The 21,824-nt window shown below is 43.1% G+C and overlaps 3 protein-coding genes across 3 annotated transcripts in view; 1 reads left to right on the forward strand and 2 right to left on the reverse strand.

Moving 5' to 3' along the window:
* The window catches only part of phactr3a (phosphatase and actin regulator 3a), a 37,658-nt gene extending 26,001 nt beyond the window's left edge, over nt 1–11,657 (reverse strand). Inside the window, exon 1 of the mRNA XM_061074630.1 lies at nt 11,555–11,657. Coding sequence (XP_060930613.1) covers nt 11,555–11,657 — 103 coding nt within the window. The remainder of the gene's footprint in view (nt 1–11,554) is intronic.
* Nucleotides 11,658–12,568: 911 nt separating this feature from the next.
* Nucleotides 12,569–19,502, forward strand: pigt (phosphatidylinositol glycan anchor biosynthesis, class T). The gene is made up of 11 exons (XM_061074477.1): nt 12,569–12,983; nt 13,775–13,952; nt 14,985–15,112; nt 15,294–15,397; nt 15,539–15,695; nt 15,798–15,895; nt 16,132–16,288; nt 16,580–16,780; nt 17,663–17,828; nt 17,951–18,034; nt 18,152–19,502. Exons 1-11 carry the CDS (start codon nt 12,572–12,574, stop codon nt 18,399–18,401), a joined length of 1,935 nt encoding a protein of 644 aa, XP_060930460.1. The 5' UTR covers nt 12,569–12,571; the 3' UTR covers nt 18,402–19,502.
* Nucleotides 19,503–20,143: 641 nt separating this feature from the next.
* Nucleotides 20,144–21,744, reverse strand: wfdc2 (WAP four-disulfide core domain 2). Its single transcript, XM_061074754.1, has 3 exons — nt 21,595–21,744; nt 20,984–21,121; nt 20,144–20,844 (listed from the first exon to the last, which is right to left on the reverse strand). The coding sequence occupies exons 1-3, from the start codon at nt 21,695–21,697 to the stop codon at nt 20,711–20,713; spliced, it is 375 nt and encodes a 124-aa protein (XP_060930737.1). The 5' UTR covers nt 21,698–21,744; the 3' UTR covers nt 20,144–20,710.
* Between the last annotated feature and the right edge of the window lie 80 nt (nt 21,745–21,824).

Consider the following 21,824-nt stretch of genomic DNA (forward strand, 5'->3'; position numbering starts at 1 on the left):
GACACTGTCCCCTCTTCATTGCCTCTGCTTTTGAGAAAAAAAGAAGAGGCCAACGGTGAAGCTCCCACTGCAGCCATCACATCCACCCAGTGGGCCAAAATGTCCCTGCTGAAAGTGCTTTTCCTGTCACCATCACAGGGCGAGCCTTAACAAAATGTCAGTCCGACCTGCTCCCCCAACAACAACCATCACCATTAGAGGAAGAGGAAGATCCCGACTGTGTCCAGGAACACAGCCCGCCCATAGTAAAGCTTTCAGCTACGTTCCTGCTATAAGAGATCTCATTTTATTCCATCAAAAGGCTCCTTTCCAATCAGGTAATGGAAGTCTTGGTTCAGCCTTCATACCTTAGGCTGTTCCCGCTGTCTATCACATTAATCTAACAAGCTGCGAGATTCATATTGACACATTCAGTTACGTTCATATATTCAAAAGTGCTGCTTGCAATGCAGGCGACTCTTGACAGAGAGGCTTTTTTCTAATTATAAAATGACACTTTTAGACAGCGCTGACAAAAAAATTGTTAAAAAAGACTTTCTCAGGAACCAATAAGTCAGTGTTTGTATTAATTCATCCAGAGCTCCTACTGACTCATTTTTAATTGCTTGGGATAATAGCAAATGTAAATTATGTGAGCAGTCCCCCTCTAGGTTTACACACAGGTGAGTTAGCCGTGGATCTGCAGCGCAGTGTGGGTGTTTTCAGTCAACAAGGCTAGTTAAAGACTCAGGTGGGTGAGCTACGGTGTGTTATTTATTCCAGTTATTTCCACTGAATTGGGTCAAAGCTTGAAAAATTCAAACAGAGCGTAACACGAGAGTGAGAGAGGAAGCATATTAGACAAATACTCACTCCAGCCATGATGTGTGTGAGCGTCGGTGTGCATGTTCTAGTTTCTACACTTGCTTCTGCAGCTGGTAGCTCAGTTCCACCGGGCTCCAGTCACTCTGGAGGAAAGGAGCAGTCGAGACAGAGGTACGTTCACAGAGGAACAGCACACATCACTGCTGTTAGCTCAGTGATCTGCTAACAGGTTCCCACAGCAAGGATGCTACTCACTCCCACTTGCGGATTCCCTCAAGTGTGCAGCTGTGGAACTAGAACAGGTTTGCCGTGTTGCACAGTCGAGTGCAAATCTGATACTCCTCAAGCAAAGCACAAAAATTGAGTTAAAAATAATATCATGACGATTTTTGTAAGCATCTTATTGTCTAAAAAGCTGCATTTATCCCCTGTGTTGGACCTCAAGTAGATCATGCAGGGGCCAGGATGAACAGTGGCCAGCAGCTCGTTCTGTGACGCCAGACTGTGCAGACACGAGTCAGTGCACTAACTGTCCGCCAACCTCATTCATCACAGATACATGGATATACTTGAACAGTCCAGACGCTATATGCATGGTCGTATTTTCCTATACAAAGACATACGTAGGACATTTGTGTGTTATGACGATGTTACTACATAACAGCAGATGAGTTTAATTTCTGTATATCTTGCCTGAAAATAAAAATAAAAATGTTTTGATAAATGTTTTGGTTAGGATAGAGTAAAATTTTGTCACTTCTCCAGTAAAGTCTGGTGTAAGAAGTGTCTGGTTCTGCAGGAAAGTGTCTAGTTACTGCTACACATTCTCTTGTGCGACCACACAAGCTGCAGTCCTGCTGACGTTTCCACGGTGAAAAAAAACAGTATCTGGTGGCCGGTTTGGGCCACACAGACAACTCTGTGTTGATGGAGGAGTTGCTAGAAGCCACTTACTCATCAATAACGATCTCAAACTCTGTACCACAGGCTTGGCCACAGTTCCAGTCACAGTTTAAAAGGGATTGGATTGGGACTTTTGGCTTACGAAGATGTATGGGATAATCAAATGAAATGGAAATTTGTGCCTGTATCTGCACAATGTGCTTTCATCATTGACGTGTCATCAGTACAAAAAAAAGGAGCATACAAAGATGACTGGGCCTGTTTCCCAGCAGGAAACCCGGACAGACTCATCAGCACACAGACCACAGCTCTGCAATGCAAAGGCTGGTGCTGTCCATGGTGCTGAGACTCACTCTGCTATTCCCCAACAAAGACTCAAGTCCAAACCCACTCCCTATTCCCACTCAAATACAATACATTTCCTTTGCACCATTTTTTTTATAGCATGGTCAAATTCTTACTGTAAAACTATTTAGAAGAGTTCCCACAAAAACAGAAGAATGTGTCTGCAATTATCCTGGCAGCGTGGAAGACTTGCAATTAATGACTCTTTTCATTATAATTAATCTGCTGTCTATTCTCTCAATTAATCAAATAGTTGTTTAGTTTATACAGGTCAGAAAAATGCATCATAAATACGGTGATGTCGTCAAATTGCTTAAACCATTATTCAAATCCCACCATTATTAAATCTGCAATAACGATGGGTAGAGAAAAGAAGCAGAACTTCACACTAGAGAAGCTTGAACCAGAAACTATTTGGCATTTTCCCCTGATTAATGACAAAAATTATGAATCGATCATCAAATCACAATTATAAAGTGAATTTCTATCAGTTGAATAATAAATTACAGTAAGTCAAAGAGCATTTAATAAAATTTCAACAGTCGGTAGCGGAGATTGTGAGATTGTGATGATCCTTTTGTAATAAGTTGTAACCGACTGCTGCTGCTTAATTTTCTGTGTGACAGCAAAATGAATATTCAAATGATTTGGACGGAAGATTTTGGAGATGAGAAGTGAAACTCTTAACTCACACGACTCAAAATGGACAATAAATAGTTAATAGGATCATTTTACGTTCAAGTTGTTCCAAGTGTTGTACAAACGCACGTCAGTGCCAATAGGTTTTAAATATCACTGGACTCGGCTCTTGTAGATTTGACTCTATTCTCTTTGTAGCTCACACACAGCTCCCTCAACAAAATAAAAAGCTTCGATTTATTTCCCATTTATAATTGTATTCCTTCAAGCGCAGTTATCTGATCTGGCTATGCATTTCATTTACCATCTCCTGAGAGGCCCTGACGGAGATGCTCGATAACACTGTGGTGTAAGTGCCTATCAAACAGTCACTCCATGGACGGCCTCCCTCAAACCACTTCCTGTCAGCCTGCTGTAACGTCTCTCCTCCCCTAACTTAGCTCCCTGAGCTTTACCTGCCTCAGTTTTCTCTCCTCTCTATTTCTCACTCCGTCCTTAACCTTCCTTGTCTCCCTAGTTTCCAAGTCCTGGGAATCCCCTGTGTCCTTTTCATCTATCCCTTATTGAATCAGGCAGGTTTGAGAGGATAGAGGGACACTGCAGCTACAAACAGGTGAAGATACAATATATCTATGTGAGTGTGGGACGAGGAGAGGGAGGCAGTGTGGGCGGTGTGGTTCATACAAACTTATTGACCCTGGAGAGGAGGGAACATGAATGATGAATGGTTTCTTGACTTATGGAGCCTGGTCAATTTATCAATTGAGCGAAACAACTCAGCTAATATGAGCCTTTCAAAGATCGGAAAACCACATTTTTTTAACATCCCAGACATTAATGTGCATCTATATTTTTTACATAAAAAATGTATAGTACAATATAACATTTTCTATATTATTTATTTAAGTTCTATATATATTTGATTGTATTTTTTGTATTTATGGTTAATTATGTCTGTATATATAAACGGTATTTATTATTTATTTCAACTTGTACTGTTGACAACACAAAGAACCAGCTGACTTGTTGACATACTCTCACGGTGTTTAATTTTATAGTGTTGGTCCAATATGTTTCCAATATTCTGCAAATTCTACTTTCTTTTCACACGATATTGTACCGTATAGAATGTAAGTATACTAAGATCAATGTAAACCCAGAGTCAAATTCCTTGTATGCGTACACATACGTGCCCAATGAAGACGATTCTGAAAATGTTCATAGTTAAAACTGTAAAATATTTAACCTCTACTACATTTCGTAGTGTTTGATAACAGGATCTTAGGAATACTATATATTTAATGGTGAAAATATCACTATCACCATTGTCCTCCACAAAGCTAAATTAGTTGGGTTCCGCTCATCAGATACGTTTTGTTTTGTGTCATACAGCCATGTCTGAAATCAGTATTTTCATATTAAGGATGACTGAGTTGCATGTAACATCAAATCCACACAGAATTATCATCATGTGCACAAAACAATCATATGATACAAGAATGAGAGTGTAGAAATAAGGGTGAAACAAAACCTGACCAAGGAGAACAAAAAGGTAAAAAGAGGAATTCAGTATTGTTGATTTAACTGTCACTTTAAAATCTAGAGGATCTGTGGCCAGATACTGGATCTGATGCAGAGACTTTCCGTATCAGGACCACACAGCCCCTGCCTCTTTGTTAATGGCCTCCTATAGACCATCCATCATCTCAACGTAGCCAGTTAGCAATTAGGACAACTTCTTGGCTATCTTTCAACACAGGCCGCTGCCCCCTCGTCTCTCTCTCTCTCTCTCTCCGTGCTCTGTTTTCCTCTCTCCCGTCTCCTCTCTGCCTCACTGACTCAGTCTCCTCCTGACCTTTTCTCTCCAGCTTCTTTTCTTCTCCTTTCCTCTAAAATGTGTCTCCACTGCTTCCCAGACACGATGCCCAGAGGAGTTACCTCTCTCAGCTCTTTACCCTTCACACCATCAGGCATGCAACTTCCTGATCTCCATTTAACCTCAGCCTTTGGAGGGTAAATAGCTCCATTACATGCTGCCTTTATGCCGGGGTCTCTGACAGGTGTGCGGGGCTGCTCGGGTCTTCCTTCTCTGTGAGCTGTCTGTTCGGCTGCCTGACAGTCAGCTTCGAGCACATTCCGGCTGTGATTTTTTCCCTTATTTCATTTTTTTTTTAGAAATTGCACACATCTGCACAGACCTGCCAGTTCTCCGGCAGATTCATGTGCGCATGAATGCACACGCCAAAAAAAGCACACAGGTGCACGCATGCAAACCACAGCTGCAGCAACAAATGGCTCCAACACTGTCAAAACTCCTAATCTGCTCCGGCATCCACAGGGAGCAGGCATGATGTCGGGCTTTTGTTGTTGTCGTCATTTTTGTGCTCCATTTTCATGGGCGGCTGGAGGAGAGGGGAAGCGTCCGCAGAGAGCAGAGCTCAACGAGGCGTCTGGATGCAGCTTATCCCCGCTCGCTACTCAATGGCCGTGGAGCCACAGTGTGACACAACATCATCCGGTTGTGTTAAGGGACAGACATTAGTGTGTTTTTACAAGACGGTTTCTTTTGTGGCCTCATTTGATTTAAAGTGAAACTCCTATTAGCTAATGGCTCAGTGGTGTTCAGCTGTTATTACATCCCGTTATCAACACACAAACTAAATTCATTGTGGAGCAGAGCTGGACAGTATAGTTGATATTTGTATCTACCCCGAGTAGCACTGACACAATCCAAACTGTGTGGAAGCGTCTACCAGGTTTTCATCTCATTCATTCAGATGTATGTATGTCTTATTGAGCATCTTTCTTCTCATCGCCCACTCTTACCAAATACAGTTAGCGCTGTAAGTATAAATTACTGAATGAGTCATTGCTTGCGACAACGTTCTGGCAGATATGCATCACGAACGCAGTGTGACTCCTGTTGGAAGATTTGCTTCCCACAGTCTCGACTACATCAATTAATAATAAACAACAATATAAATAGAGAGATTCCACGATGCTGAGCAGAGGCGACAGGGAGGTTTATCTCTGACTCTCCATGGCTGATCATCCTTCTTGGCCTCTGTGGGCACCTCTGTCCATCATGGAAGAGGAATGAATATCTCCCCAGTGGCCACTACATGTAAACTAACAGGTGGCCTTGACTGACTCACAGTCCCTTAGGGTTGACCATGACGAATAGGTCGTGACTGGCGAGGATACAGCTACGCTTACTGAAAACAGGAAGTAAGGACCTAATTAGGCTAGGTTTGATGCCAGTGCAGGTGGCTCCTCCAAAGAGCGAATCAAGCTCCTGTATATCTGCACTGTCTATCACAATGAAACTGTAATCTTGTCTGTGTGCGTGTGGCTTGATGCATTCTTGCGTTTTACTCTGTTCTCCGCGATGACAGCAAAAACTGAATCAAAAACAAAAAGAAGCCAAAAGCAGGAGATGGAGATTTCACAGTGCCAAATAATTGTATTCAAAATTAAATACTCTGCTGTTCTTATTTTCCTGGAAAACAGATTGTTTTGTCTGCACAAGGTCATGAAATATTGATAAATGCCCATCGTAGAATCAAAGGTGATGTTTTCATTATGTGTTGTTTTGTCAATCCAACAGTCCTGAGCTCAGTTTACAATTGAGAGGTTCCGATAACATTTTTTCCTTCCATATACGATACCTGGACAATGCAGATACAAATTACTGATCCGATAACAGTCCATTAAACAAAAATAACAACTTACATCACATATTTTAACAGCTGTATCCTACTAGCCCCGAATAAGTGAGGATTGCTATCGTTTTTGTATTACCCGGCGCAGGTCAAACCCTTTGAAAAACAAATACATACAAAGAATCAATGCTGTATATCTGCTTTTATCATAGAGTTTGACAGTTATAACTAAAAAAGAACACAAATCATTTTCCCTTCACCTTAGTAAAGTCCTTGAGCTCTTTCATGCAATGGTTCTTCAAATTCTTCATGAGATTGCTCATGGTGTTATTGGCAACACTAGAGCTGCTAGAATCTCCTTGTGGGACTTTCCAGCATGAAATATGATCAAATTGCTGACATTTCACACAGCTCTGACTGACACTAAACTACCAGATATCACTTCTTCTTTGCTGCTCTAAAGACAGTACTCGTCTGTGGCAGAGCAGCGTGACTGATATTTTGAAGCGGCAAATAAGAAGTGATTTCCAGGAAAAGAAGTTGCAGTTTTCTCTTGGTGAAACGAATAAACTTAAAAGACAAAATCGAAACATAGATTCCCACACTCTTTGTTGCCTGGTCCAGCATTTTTAGCCGGATCTGAGGCATTTCCAATACTGTTATCAATATCAGAACATCAACAGTTTGCAGTGATACAAAAGAGTAATGAAGCAAATTCCAATAATCAAAAAGTTGCAACTATTTCTCAAACACTGACAATTTATCCGTCCGCAAAAAAAGTACCCAATTCATTTCTGATTAATCCACTGATCAACTAATTAGTTCATTTTCAATGAGGGGGAATTCACTTAACATTACAACAGTGCTAAAGCCCGTGTATAACGGAGACATTTTAAATATTAACATCAGTATCTGTCCTGAATACCATGCACAATTCCTGTAGCGACAACAGTAAATCCAGGCATTATTGTAACTTAACTGTATTTTAGAAAATCACTTAATACTTGATTAGAATGTGTTGAGGTGGGTTCCTGCTTCGTCATAGTGACGACATGGACACACACACGCAGCATGGTGTCATTCTGAGATATTTACAGACTCAAGTGTAGGAGAGGAGTTATTTTCTGGTGTCTGATTCTCACTTCCGCTCATGTTTACAGAACGAAAAAACAACTTCTCACTGCGTTGTTCTCCCGCTGTTTTATTCACCCACCACATCCCTGGAGGAATGCAACAAGTTCAGATCCTGTCTCCGAACTAAAGAAGAAGATGAAAATCAATCTAAAAGGCTGGTAAAGTAGAGAGCCACACCAAATCTCTTAAAGACAGAGTTGGGGACTGGACAAGAAGGTTCAGTGTCATTTGTATAAATGTAGGTCTGCTCTGTACATATCTGCATCTTTGTCACTGTTGAATGCCAGAGTTGCTCATTCAGATGTTAAAACTGATTTCTTTTAAATCCATGGAGCTTACATAAGGAGTTCCTGTGGCGTTAAAACCCGTTTGTGTACATTTTTACGCCATCATTTTAAACAAAGCCATGTTAAATGGGGAGCACATTATATAAGAGCGGCTGACTCAGAATTTCCCATACGAGCGAAGTGTTATGCACAAGACGCTCCTCCGGTTTGGGGTGAGTCATCGTCACGGCCCCATATCAGCTTTCACAAGGGTTTGGTAAGACAAGGGGAGCGGGGGGGTGGGGTGGGGGCTTTACTTATACCTGCAATCCTCAGAGATCCTTCTGATGTCTCATCTGAGAGGATTATCTAGCTATCAGTGGGACCAGCAGAGGAGGATGAGACCTTAAAGAGCCACTGATCAGAAGTAACTGGTGGTGAGACGCTGTTCTGTAACTGGACAAAGTGGGTCCAACTGTTCACGGGTTTAAGTCGCCATGTGCAAGGTGACTGATCCCTGTGAGCTCCAGGGACAAAGCTTTTCATTGATCTGATTCCCAAAAAGGAGAAAATTATTTTCCTCAGGAATTACTGCAGGAGGAGGAGAAGACATTCACAGAAACAGCAACAGTAATTGTGAAATACTTTGTTCAATATTCCAATAGTTGATGAACAAAAGTTTATTGATCACTTTGACTTTTTATTAGTTTTCTCAGTTTGTTATTCAGCAGGACAAACTTCTGCTTATTCCCACAAGGAGAAAATTATGCTTTTCTTTTACCATGTTTTAGTTTTAGTTTAAATCTAAAGACGTCCTCTATAACTCTGGGAAAGTGAAATGTGCACTTTTTACTTGTGAAATTTTATAGACTATCTATCCATAATCTATACTGCCTGTCATGTAAGGGTCGTGGGGGCAACTGGAGCCGACCCAACCTGACAGTGGCCGATAGGTGGGTACACCCTGGACATGTCCACTGTGTACTGCAGAGCCAGTATACTCCACCCAGAGATGTAAACTGGGATTTGAACCATGAACCTGTGAGGCCTAAAAATCGCACCACAGACTACAACATTAAACATTTATTTTAAAACCAACTTCATCAGGTTAAGTATTGACACCGATAATATTCACTATTATGAATCTCAGAATCTGAAATTAAGGCCAGATTAATTTATCTATTTTTTGCATCTACTGAGAGACAGAACTCAGATGATATTGTCCCTGATGACATTGTTTGTATAACAAAATTCACTATTGACCTGTTGTACATGTGCAATATTTCCTAATAAAATAAAACCATAATATTACATTTCATCTGCCCCATATTTACAGTGACTTAAACTGATACTCCCGCTCGACTTGTCCGAATATGCATTTGATACAGCTCTGTTTCTCTGGCTGTGTCCATCGCTCTGCAGGACAGAAGGATGTATTTATGGAGAGAAGCCACAGGGACAGCCCTGCTAGGACCTGCTTCCTGTCCGCTAAGCTTCAAGGTGTCCTCTCCACACCATTACCTCGGTCGACAGTCTGCGATGACTGAGAGGAAGTTTGAGTGAAAGTGACATTTTATTAGCGGGAGAATCCAAAAGGGCCCGTCTTGACAAACTGACTAAACAAGTTTTTGATTCTCCTGCACCTGTTTCTAGATGTCTGCTCCTAAACAACTTTAATATACCCCTGTAAATCAAAAGCTGGAGCAGGAGGTCTCCATTCTTTTCCACAAGGGTGAAAAGTTACAGCATCAGTAGGAGAAAACAATGAGCAGGAACACTTTGAAATGTTTTTTTCTTTGCATTTACTAAAAAGGGGATTGTTAGGACAAATGGATTGAGACTTTTACAGTCCCCTTGTCCTGTGGCTCCTGATTATCACTGCACCATCATTCAGGAAGAAGAGTCAAAACATTGCTCTGCTTCTCTGTGATGGTCAGCTGTATCTGCCGTCTCCATTGAGTCTCCTCCCCAGTGTGGAGCGAGTGCATGAATACAGTGTCAGCCTCTGCAGCTGCAAGGGCCTCTGTGATGGAGGAAAAAGACGGCCCTTGCCAAAGGATTACTTTGGCAAAGGCTGGTGTCCCAGACGCTAGCGCAGTGATGATCCACACACAGAGAGAGGGGGTGGGTGGTGTTGTGTACTTTGGGTCACCAGACACTGACATTGTCCATGCAGTGACAAGTGTGTTTACTGTGTCCGTCATTTGCACAGTTATATTCACATAGTAGTAGCAAGGTTGTGTGTACTTCTCCAGTGTTAAAGGCTGATGGCCACTGGAGCCCTGGTTGCTTTAGCTCTCGTGACGCTGATCTGCCGAGCTGCTGCGTTGTTTATTCAGGTGTGTCAAAGACCCTGTGTGACATTAACACATCCACCCATGTGTGAATTAAATCGTCCACACAGGAGAGGACTGAATTCAGCAGGGGTCCATTAAAATATCTGCTGTGGGAGCAGGACAGGTGCGATTTTAGAGATTAGAAGAAGAAAAAAAAACGCAGGATTCATTAGGGAGCAGTTGAAAGGTGAATGACACTTTTTTTTCTGAATCATTCACTCGAGCATTCTCCATGTATGTAAAACACACTATGTGTGGGAGTAAGCAATGACTCTTTCCAGGCCCACACAATATGACCATAAATAACCACACTTACGTAAAAAAAAAAAAAGGACAAATCAAGCCATGCATTCGCACTGAAGGAACAGTAAGCTTGTGGGAGAGAGGAAATCACAACCAATACAACGAAGGCCACATGACGTGTGTTGCCGGTTGGTGAGGTGCAGAACATGACTGCTCCCTGGCGCTCTCCTCTCATTAATGAAAGATCAATTCATTATTCCACAATGCAAAGGGAGAGCTAACAGAGCAGAGGGAGATAATAAACACAGGCAGCAGGTTAGGAAGCACACCTGCAGGATCGATCCACCGGATTGGTCAAAGGCTTGGCTGTGTGTGAGTGGCATGGATGTGCTGCTGAGGCTGGTGTGCTTCCACCTATATAGTCTTCATCACGTGGGAGGCCGGGGTCATTGATCACATCACAGTGATCAGTATGAGTGTGTGAGTGTGTGTGTGTGTGTGTGTGTGTGTGTGTTTGTGTGTGTGTGTGTGTATGTGTGTGTGTGTGTGGGTGTGTGTGTGTGTGTGTGTGTGGTGAGGGGTGGATGAGGGTATCAGAGCAGTCAATACACCCAGAGATCAGTCTATGCACTGAGATGTGCATGTGCTTTCTCTTTCACAAGTGCAGCCCAGAGTCGAAGCCCATGTGTCTGCAGAATAACGGAGGAGTAATGGTGGCTCGCATCAAACACAACAAACGCTCTCCCACTGGCACCGTGATGCACACATGCACCCAGTGTGTGAGGAGCCGAGCACGCAGCAGGACGCACCGATCAACAGATACTGTGCAAGTGTGGCACTATAGTTTTTTATTATCACATTAAACGGCCCCGCACGCTGGTTCCCAAACACTGGCAGCCATAACAACCCCATGCATCGGGCTACAGGCGTGCACGGCACACAACGCACGAATGTGGAGGGGGGGCCACGCGTCTATATTCACAGACGCTGCTTTATGGTCCATTAATTTTTCAATTTGCACCTCCACTATTCAGATGCGGTCTCGGGTCTCTACGTGCAGGGTCGGGAGCGTCCTCGCTGGTTATCCCACGGTGCTGTGATATCCCAGTGGGGGGGAGACGCGAGGGGATGGAAACCGCTGCATCGCCAAATAATAGACGGCACCTTATGAAAACAGGTTTATGGCACAAATAAAGGCAATCGAGACCATGACGCGTCCTACCTGTGCCGTGTGCCAGGTCGAGGTCCGGTTCGGTGAGGAGGTTCGGGTCACTTTGAGATTTGCCTCGCTGCAGACAGCCGTCTAGTCCATCCGATGTAGCCATGGGGAGACAGACAGCGGAGGAATCCCGGATAAAATATTGAAAACCCCCCCTCAACGCGGAGGCGGGCAAGGTCAGGAGGAGGAAAAGCAACGAGCTGGTGCAGGTTTAATTTGCTCTGACAACAGCCGCTCTGAGCATCTACCAGGGAGCCATGGCTGAGCAGAAATCCCGTGTGTGTGTGTATGTGTGTGTGTGTGTGTGTGTGTGTGTGTGTGTGTGTGTGTGTGTGTGCGTGCGTGCGTGTGTATGTGTGTGTGTGTCTGGATGATGTGGGAGGGGTGATGTGCCCCCTGTGATGCTCGTCCCCGTCCAGCAACACGACCAAATATTCAACACAGCTCCTAACATGCTGCACACACTGATGCATTTAATGTACCATTGAATTTTGATGCGTTGTGTGTGTAACAGTGATCGTTTATTTAAATTTCATCTATTTCAAATCTACTATAATAACGTGGGTTCAATCGCGTCATAAAATCGCCGGATGGTGTCGAGGCAATAACAATAAATTCATCCAGCATTTATGAAATGTATGACTAATGGGTTAATTGCAGATATTTATGAGTGCACACATGTTGCACATCACCTCCTAATGTCATATGTCAAATACATTAAAATTATGTAAAATAACAAATGTAAATGAAAAGGCAAAATCCAAAAATCAAGCTGTGCATTAAAATCACTGGGTCCTATATATTTCTATGTCTATTTTTTTAAATACAATTATTTTAAAAGCATTACATATAGGATGCAATGCTTCAGTGTTATTTTCATCACTGATATAAAATCAAAAATCATTTCTCCTAAAACAAAGCAGGTTCATGTCAAAGCCACTGGACATATGGAAGCAGCCCATTGGCTGATCCGCCGTGTGACGCACAAACACGGAAGTGCTGCTCCGCCGCAAGAGAAAGATGGCGGTTCACAGGTGCATCTCCTCGGCTCTGCTGGTGTTTCTCTGTGTTTTGTCGGTGTTCACCGTCGCACGGAGTCAAGAGACGACACCACCGGGGGGTCACGGTCCCCCCGCTGCGGACGGTCCGCACATAGTGACCGAGACAGCGGGACAGACAGCCGGGCAGCCCGCGGCGCAGGAGGAGAGGCAGCGGGGGGAAGCGACCGAGGTGAAAGAGGCGACTCCGGATGAATCTGCAGCCGAGGAGCAGGAGGCTCCTGCCGTTGAGCCCGCGGCCCCCTCCGCCGGGCCCCGGCCCAAAGACGACTTCCAGGAGGAGCTGGTGATCAGACCGCTGCACTCCGGAGACATCTATGCCAGCTTCCAGTTCCGCACCCTGTGGGAAACTGACTTCACCAGGGAAAACAAAGGCAAGCTAACTGCTAACAGGCATTCTTACACCCGCTGCTTAATTTGAGTCATTTATCAACACGAGGTTTATTAGCTGCGATCACTGGCGTCATCAGTGACGATCACATCATTTACTGAAGCTCAACAGATCGTTTATACACCAGTAATTATTCAGATCAGTGTGTGGGTTGCCAGGTTGTGGTAATGCCTAATGGTGTGTCAAGTAATCCAGGAAGTGTTTTGTGAAGCGCGGTCGAGGCTTGTGTTGATGAAGTCTGTGTTGACATTCAAAGCCTCTCGAATTGAAATATAAGGGGCAGCGAAACGCAATGGACCCACTTTCCCTTTTGACCCCGCCATTGTATCATAAAGACAGACACCATATTAATAAGTTCATAATGTATGTATTGGCATCACAAACATCATTCATTCATTTATTCAATTCAAAGCTTCACACACCAAAGCCATGGTGTCATTAGAATCACTGCCTGCTTTACATGTATTGTCCACTTGATGGCGTACTATGAAGCTTCGGCCCATGAGTGAACCAATTGGATGGAAAGCTTCAATGTTTCATGAAGCTTCATGTCGCCATCACTAGTAGTGTCTTCTTCAGAATGACACAGTTTGACCTTTAAACCTTTGTTGAAGAGCTCTAGGAATTTTTTTACAATTTGTATTACGAGAGATCAACAGCTCATAAATTATACACACTCCAAGTGTTTCCATTGTTCATTCATGTACACATCAAACAAGTCACAGGACAATGATTTTTCTAACCACAAACTGTCATGTTATTTATATTCCTCAGTCTCCCACTACCGGTTGTTCCCCAAGTCTCTGGGCCAGGTCATCTCTAAGTTTTCAGTGCGAGAGCTGCACATCTCCTTCACACAGGGCTACTGGAGGACCATGCAGTGGGGACAGCCATATCTGCCTTCTCCTCCTGGAGCCGAACTCTGGGTGTGGTTCCAGGACTCTGTCACAGAGTGAGTTCAACCCTTCAGCTGCTGGGGAAATGTTTTGGTGTTAGACTTAAAGGGATAGTTCACAGAAAAATGACAATTCACTTTATTATCTACTCACCACTATGCCGATGGAGATGTGGGTGAACTGTTTGAGTCCACAAAACACTTTGGGAGACTCAGGGGTAAACAGCGTACAGCCACATCCAATACAATTGAAGTAAATGGTGACTCCTTCAAATTCGACTCAAAACGGCGTCATTTAAACCATGTTCTTAGCCTAAATGTCCTCTGATCTCCTCCTCTCGAGCCACGTTCGCACGAACTGCACACAAGCTCTCGCCCAAGAGCAGGCAGGAAGTACGCGAGTAGCATCACTACGTCTGGTAGCATCACTACGTCCGGTAGCATCACTATGTCCGGTAGCAGACATTTAGGGTGGTAAACAAGTAATGAACAAAGAGAAGGGTGGCCCTGGCTGCTAAATCAATCTCTTTTTTCAACTTGCTCTTCTTTAGAGACACATTTTTCTTGTGCAACTATTAATCTGATTGAGAACCCATTACAGCATGTGTTGAGTGGAAATCATCACAATGTTTGCACTGGAAAACATTAGTTTATTTTTCTCTTTATGTGAAGTGTTTTCCAGCAGTTAGTGAAAATGAGAAAAAATAGAGATATATTAAAATATCATACAAACAAGTTAACATTGAAAACATAAACTACAAGAACCTCAATGGAGGATGCAGTAAAACTGTTGATTAATGATGAATACGTGAAAGGAATAAAAAATGGGATAAAATGATTACTTGAAATTTCATTTACAAGGACATGAAGAAGCTGTCAAGGCTTTGCAGCCGTTTACCTTAAATTACACATTGAACACACATACACACATACACACATATACACATACACATTTCTGACATATTACAGAATAAAAAATGTCATAATTTCATTTTCCTCACTCTTTCTTTGCTACAATCTTCTTAACTATGTGGTGTGTGTGTTTTGTCTTTTGAACATCTTCATACGGTTTTGTTCTGCTCCTTTCAGTGTGGATGGAACATGGAAGGAGCTGACGAATGTTTTGTCAGGGATTTTCTGTGCTTCACTCAACTTCATTGACTCCACCAACACTGTCCAGCCCAGTGCTTCCTTCAAACCACTGGGAATCGTCAACGGTACATTGAGACTCCTTCAATCTCTGGATCTCATTGGACTAATCTCTCTATTGATGAACCTGTATAAGAGCTTATGAGGGTCATCAGCCCTTTTAAAGTGTAAAATGCAGGTGCTATAGATACTGCCCATGATACATTGTATTAGTAGAAACTGAGTGTTTTGTTTTTTGGGTTGAACTAGAAGTGATAGACCATCGCTTCCTCCGTTATGCCACCCTCCCACGAGAGATTGTTTGCACAGAGAATCTGACACCATGGAAGAAACTCTTGCCATGTGGCTCCAAGGTGAGTGTGTATTATATACTGTATATATGAGGGCATAACTGTAGATGTCAGCGTGTGCATCTATAGATGACACAGGAGCTTGAATGTCACGTCAGCTGGCTCACTTTCCTCTTCTCTTTCATTACGTTGCCATGTTCGCAGGCCGGTCTCGCTGTCCTGTTGAAGTCAGAGAAACTCTTCCACAGCAGTTTTCATTCCCAGGCAGTGCACATCCGACCCGTGTCTCCCACGTCCTGGGAGCTCCGACAGACGCTGAACGTGGTCTTTGACCTGCACACGTCTGGACAGGGCAAACGAGGTGAGGAAGCCGAGCTGTGTTGTGTCTCCTACATCAGTAGGACTAAAGAGTTTGATTAAAATCGTCCTGGTGTTAGTTAATTCAAGTTGTTTGCTCCTTCAGAGTGGTCTCTGTTCAAGATGTTCTCTAGGACCCTGACAGAAGCTTGTCCACTGGCCTCCTCCAGTAAAATCTATATCGATGTCACAGACAACCCACAGGTCTGATTTCCCCGATATACACTTCCCTCTTAATTGATTATTTTCCTTAATATAAACTCTACAGAAAGCAAAATCAGATTTTTTCATCTGTCAAAGCTTAATCAATGAGGAAATATTCAAGAATATTTGTAATACATCCAACTGATTATAATTTCAATATTTTTTATATCTGATAATCTTTTAACAGATTATCTGCCAACATTTTGCTTTGAGACCAACATGATGTCATTTTGCAGGGGGAGCAGTTTGAGCTGAGCCCGGCCACGCCCCTGCTGAGCCAGGCTGTGGTGCTGGGGGACCGACGGACCTTCTCCGTGTACGATCTGACCCAACAAATCACTTTTGGCACCGTGCGCTCCCTCAACCTGCTGATCCGCTGGAAATCCAGTGAAGGTGAGTGAGGACTGCGGATGGTGACATTTCACCTGTTTGTTTCCAGTGAAGTGGTTTATATAGAGGTCATGTTAATTTGTCAAACTTTGGTGTCAAACCTTTTAAGTTAAGATGATTTTTTCTGGTTCACTTGGAGTCCGGTTCTTTACCTGTTTTGCATCATAATCTCCAGCTCCACCTCTAAATTTAAACATCAGCAGCATTTTATTATCATATTTCCTGTCTCTGCTGTGATGTTTCCCACATGTTGGTCTGTTAAATCTCCCCCTTGTCACGTGCTCTCCTCATTAGGTGACATGCTGCGTCCTCTTCTCCACGGCGAGCGCTATGTGGCTGGCTACGGGCTGCAGACAGGAGAGATTCACACCCTGATGTACAACTATCACCCGTACAGATCTTTCCCTGTGCTGCTGCTGGACTCAGTTCCCTGGTATCTCCGTCTCTACATCCACACGCTCACTGTCACCAGCAAGGGAAAGGACAACAAGCCCAGTGAGTCAATCAAAGAAAGTTTATAAAAATCAAATACACCTTAAACGAAGTATATTCACGAAACTACATAACGTAACATTTCAGATGATTATGTGCCTCAAGATGTTACCTGTTCCGTCCATGCACAGCAGAATTATATGCAAAGAACAAGTTTCCCCCAAATGTTGATAAAACTATCATCATGAGAAATGTCTTATCAAACATCCCAAACACAATCAAGCTCAAGGGTTACCCCTATCCGTTTGTTTGATAGAAAGATGACATAAAACAACTCACCAGATTTCCTCAAAACTTAGTGGAAGGATTTCGTATAGATCAGGGAAGAACCCATGGAATTTTGGTGCAGTATTTTCTTTTCATTTTTCAAAAATTCTTTAACAATTAAATACAACAATGCGGGGAATAATTGTTTGTTCTTGATGAAAAATAGGCGTTTATCGAATTTAAGAGTGTTGGACCTTGGTGGAGGAATGTACTCTAAAGACTGCTGTTCTAGTTTGCATTGCTTTGACCTTAAGTTACTCTTTAGTAACTTGTTTTTAACTGGTGGCAAACCCAGTTTGTGATTGTGTGACTTGCACACGTCTGACAGGTTGTGTCGTTCCCTTTCCCTTCAGAAAACATTGTTACATGTAGTTCCTTGCAATTGTTTCTTTTCACCACAAGGGGGAGAACATGAGTTACAAAGCTGTCAGGTGTGTGTTGGTAAATCATTTTTAACTGCGGAGATATTAATTTTTTTTCTCAAACACCAGTCATTTTTCTTTTAAATCATTGTCACATAATAGTCACATGTACAGTGCATGCACCTACATGTATTGTGGATAAACACCACAATAGTGAATCAGTTCTCTGGTTACCACCTTTCTCTTCCTGTGCCAGGCTACATCCACTACCAGCCATCAAAGGACCGTTTGAGGCCCCACCTGCTGGAGATGCTTGTCCAGCTTCCTCCCAACTCGGTCACCGAGGTCACCGTGCAGTTTGAGAGGGCTCTGCTCAAATGGACTGAGTACACCCCCGATCCCAACCACGGCTTCTACGTCGGGTGAGTTTCTGAAATACATGCACATGTTGTCATTCGTGTCACTCTATGATTTTGAGCATAATAAGAGCTTTGATTTTTCTCACACCTTCATAATTGCAAACCGGTCTCTCTTGAACATGTAGGTCTTCAGTAATCAGCTCTCTTGTACCAAGTATTGTCGCCATGGATACAAACACCTCTCAGGAACGCCCCCTTTTCAGCAGCTTGTAAGTATCAGTTTGTTTCTTTTCTGAGGAAAATGTCTTGTGGCGCTTCTTATCCGTGTTATGTTTGAGTTCCTGTTCCTATAAATGCAAATGATTCACTTTCCCATCTCCCTCCAGTTTTCCCTGTAAAGAGGAGTCCAGCTACTTTGTGCGTGTGTACACGGAGCCTCTGCTGGTCAACCTGCCAACCCCAGACTTCAGCATGCCCTATAATGTCATCTGCCTGACCTGCACTGTGGTGGCTGTGGGTTACGGCTCCCTCTACAATCTACTGACCCGGAGCTTTCAGATAGAAGAGCCCAGCCCAGGATTGGCCATGCGGCTAGCCAACATCATCCGCAGGATGCGGGGCGTGCCGCCTCTCTGAGCTGGACATCGGTGCCAACTGGCTCTGCTTTCAGAAAGGAAGCTTTGCTCTGTGCAAAACCACTGCTTACATGTGACATTCAGGGAAAAACTGAGTCGAGCACTGGTGTGAATGTTGACTGAAGGTCAACTTCAAGGTTTTTGTTTTGGAATGGAAGAGGATGAATAACAGTTTTGAACATGAACATATTCAGGATCATTTCCTGTCGGCTAACGACAAAAACTGTGGAGTTTTGTTATTGTTTGAGAAGGAGAAGGAACCAAAGCTGTGGATTATGCAGCAGTGGTAACTGCATCTGTTTTGATTGTTTGTGTTTTTATGAATGTCAGAAACCATGACTCCACTACATCTTAATATATCTCCAAAGTGTCACTTCGGCTTTTTGTTTCTGTGTCGAAACTGATAAAAAGATGTTTCTACAATGATGAGACTGCACTACTTATATCTCTGAGTAGAGATAGAAAAAAGGACGATCCCCTTTGGTCTCGTACTGCCATCCTGACCTGTGGATTCCCAGCTTTCTGTAAGGAAAGAAAATACAATGATCAAGTCAGAACGTTACATCTTGACAAAGCTCAGGTATGACAGGAGATCAAAAGACGAAAATTCTAGGTGTGCAGTTTCCACTGCCAAGCAAACTAAACATAGCATTACAATGGAACAATGGGACACGTATATCCTCACTTCCAGTTCCTGTTGTGTTCATTTTACTTGACACAAGTTTTGTAATACTACAGAATATAACACAACTGAAAAGTTGTCGATGAGCAACCACATTATTTATTTGCAAGTAGGAAACACCCTCTTATTAAAAGATTTAATTTGCACTCATTCTTTAAAGCATGCCAGAATGTTGAATGACAATGTCTGCAGGTCATTCAAATCAACTGCCTTAAGTTTGTAACCATTAAATGCAGTTTAATTGTACCTTACAGCAGACAAGCAAGTAATGCTTGACATGCAAGTTATGTCTGTCTGAAAGTCTGTTTTGTTCCTTACAGAGAAGAAGTGCATTGAATGTGAATCTTTTAAGCTGCACTGTTTGTGTGTGTGTGGCAACACTGAAACATGTATCCCCTTTTAATAAATTGACAAACATAATTTTCGAGAAGGTACATTAATGATTCAAACTGCACCGGAGCCATATTACTTCCCACTGAGTGGGTTTGTGTTAACAAACTCAGCCCCACTTCTGGCAGACCCGGAGAGAAGCAACACTGTCGTCTCTGTATTTGGCCGGTCAGCGCTTCTCACCCCAGCACGTTTGGCAACGGCATGGAACAAAAACAAAGGAAATAAGCAGCATTCCACATAAGTGGTGTTCATATCTGGTCTGCTGCAAACTATGTTTTCTCTCCAAACAAGTCGGGATAAGTCAGGCAGGGAACGCAGCTCCACTGGCTTAGCCTTCACACTGGTGTTTTTCAGGCAGAATAAACCCTCAGTGAAGAGTCGCTCCTCACGATTCTCTGACACCTCCTTCACCTTATTTAGCACATATGATTTCAGACAAGTACACTTCTTTAGTCCCACTTTTATACAATGTAAAGGGAAATTTGGCTGTATATACAATACACTAATCTATTTCAGCTGCAGAGATTCGGGTGCAGCAGTGTGAACTGGGCACCAGAAGTTCTTGGCCAGTAAGAGCTTGTTGTCCTTGGCATATTTCATCATCAGCTCTGGCCTAAAATATGCACATAAAACAGACGCGTGAAACACGAGACCTGTGACAGGCAAGGTGATGAATGCTGAAAACATGTTTATTTTTTGAGATACAAGGAAATAGACAACATCCCATTACTCCACGAGGAAATACAAAATAACTGCAGTACATTTTTCATCCATTCAGAAGGTTTAGAATATACAGTACTACCAATCGTACAGAAATCCACAAAAATATTATTGACATGATGATTAAGAAGTTGTAAACTGATTAAGGCACAAAATACACACTAATCACTTTGTAGTACAGGAAAGGAAATGAAAGTGAACCCTTTTTCTCTATAAGACAGTAATAAACAATACATTATTTTATAGTCTTTGATTTTCCAAGTGTAGATTTCATCACTTAATAAAGAAAGTGTTAAAATCTTTCTGATATTTGTGTTTACTTCAAGTACGGGTGCAGAGAAACTCTTTACTTTCCCATCCCAGAGAATGAAACTTTGTGCAACGTGGTGCCCAGATATTTGACCAAGAAGTAATATCAGTGAAATGAAGTTTGAAACATTCTGCAAATTTTCTGTGTGGCTGCGTGAAAGAAACCAGACAAGTGCCCACATGCAGCTGAGTCCGTGGCCGTCCTCTCAGCAGGGCTCGCTGCAGGCGTGACCGCAGGTTGTCCTGCAGCACTTCTGCTCCCCCGGACACTGACCATCATGATAGCAGTACTCAGCACACATGGGGGTTCCCTGGGGCCGAGCGCAGCGGCCACGCTTCACTGACAGGACAAAAGACAGAAACACACACTCAGTCAATGTGTTCAGGTATTCATGAGTGTCAACACATTCATGTGATCACACAAACCCCACAGGAAGCTGCATTTCCTGGGTTTTCCTGTCACTTTGTTCATATCTAACCTGTGAATGGTGCGGTGCACTCATGTCCACATCCATTGGAGCAGCATTTCTCATTGTTGGGGCAGTCACTGTCACTGGAGCAGAACTCAGCACAAAGCCCTGCGCCCCATTTCCTCTGCGGACACATTCCTGGCTTTGCTGGAGGGGAAGAGAAGTGAAATATACGAAGAGAGAGTGAGACTTATAGAGAGAGTCTGGGACATCATAGCTTTTGATTTGGAGGAACCTTCTGCTGTGGACTCTCCAAGCTTTGATTGCCATGACAGTTCAGTCACTGAGAAGGTTTTAAGTGCGGAGAATGGGGTTTAAACAGTGTGGCTCATACTGAGGAACACAAATGGCTCCAAAGTCAAACACACAACTTTTGTGGTCTGCATAACGGTCTCCATCACACACACACATGCCCTTGTGTGATGGGACAACAGACTGTGAGCAGTCAGCTGCTCAGGGAAAGATCAGAGAAGGAGAACAAAATCAACAGTGGAAACAGTAATGAAGCTGCCTGGTCGTCCAACAACAAACATTGACTTTTGATCATACACTGTCAGGGTTACAAATTAAAAACACGTTAAAAGTTCAAACATATTGAGTTGAGTCAGACACAAACATACCTGTTGTTTTGCATTCAGCCTCTTCAGCAAAAGCGGTGTCAAAGTGCACATATGCACCAAGAGCTAAAATCAATGTAAAAACTGCAGGCCAGTGTTTCCCCATGTTGTTACCTTGGTGGACCCAAGAATGAACTCCTGTGTGTGTGTGTGTGTCTGTGTGCACTTAAAGCCAGTACACAACCTGTATGCTGAGCAGCACAGTCACAGGATGCTGGGTCCTTGTGCCTGTT

This window comes from Limanda limanda, chromosome 7, assembly GCF_963576545.1.
Source record: "Limanda limanda chromosome 7, fLimLim1.1, whole genome shotgun sequence".
In the NCBI taxonomy this organism is placed as follows: domain Eukaryota; kingdom Metazoa; phylum Chordata; class Actinopteri; order Pleuronectiformes; family Pleuronectidae; genus Limanda; species Limanda limanda.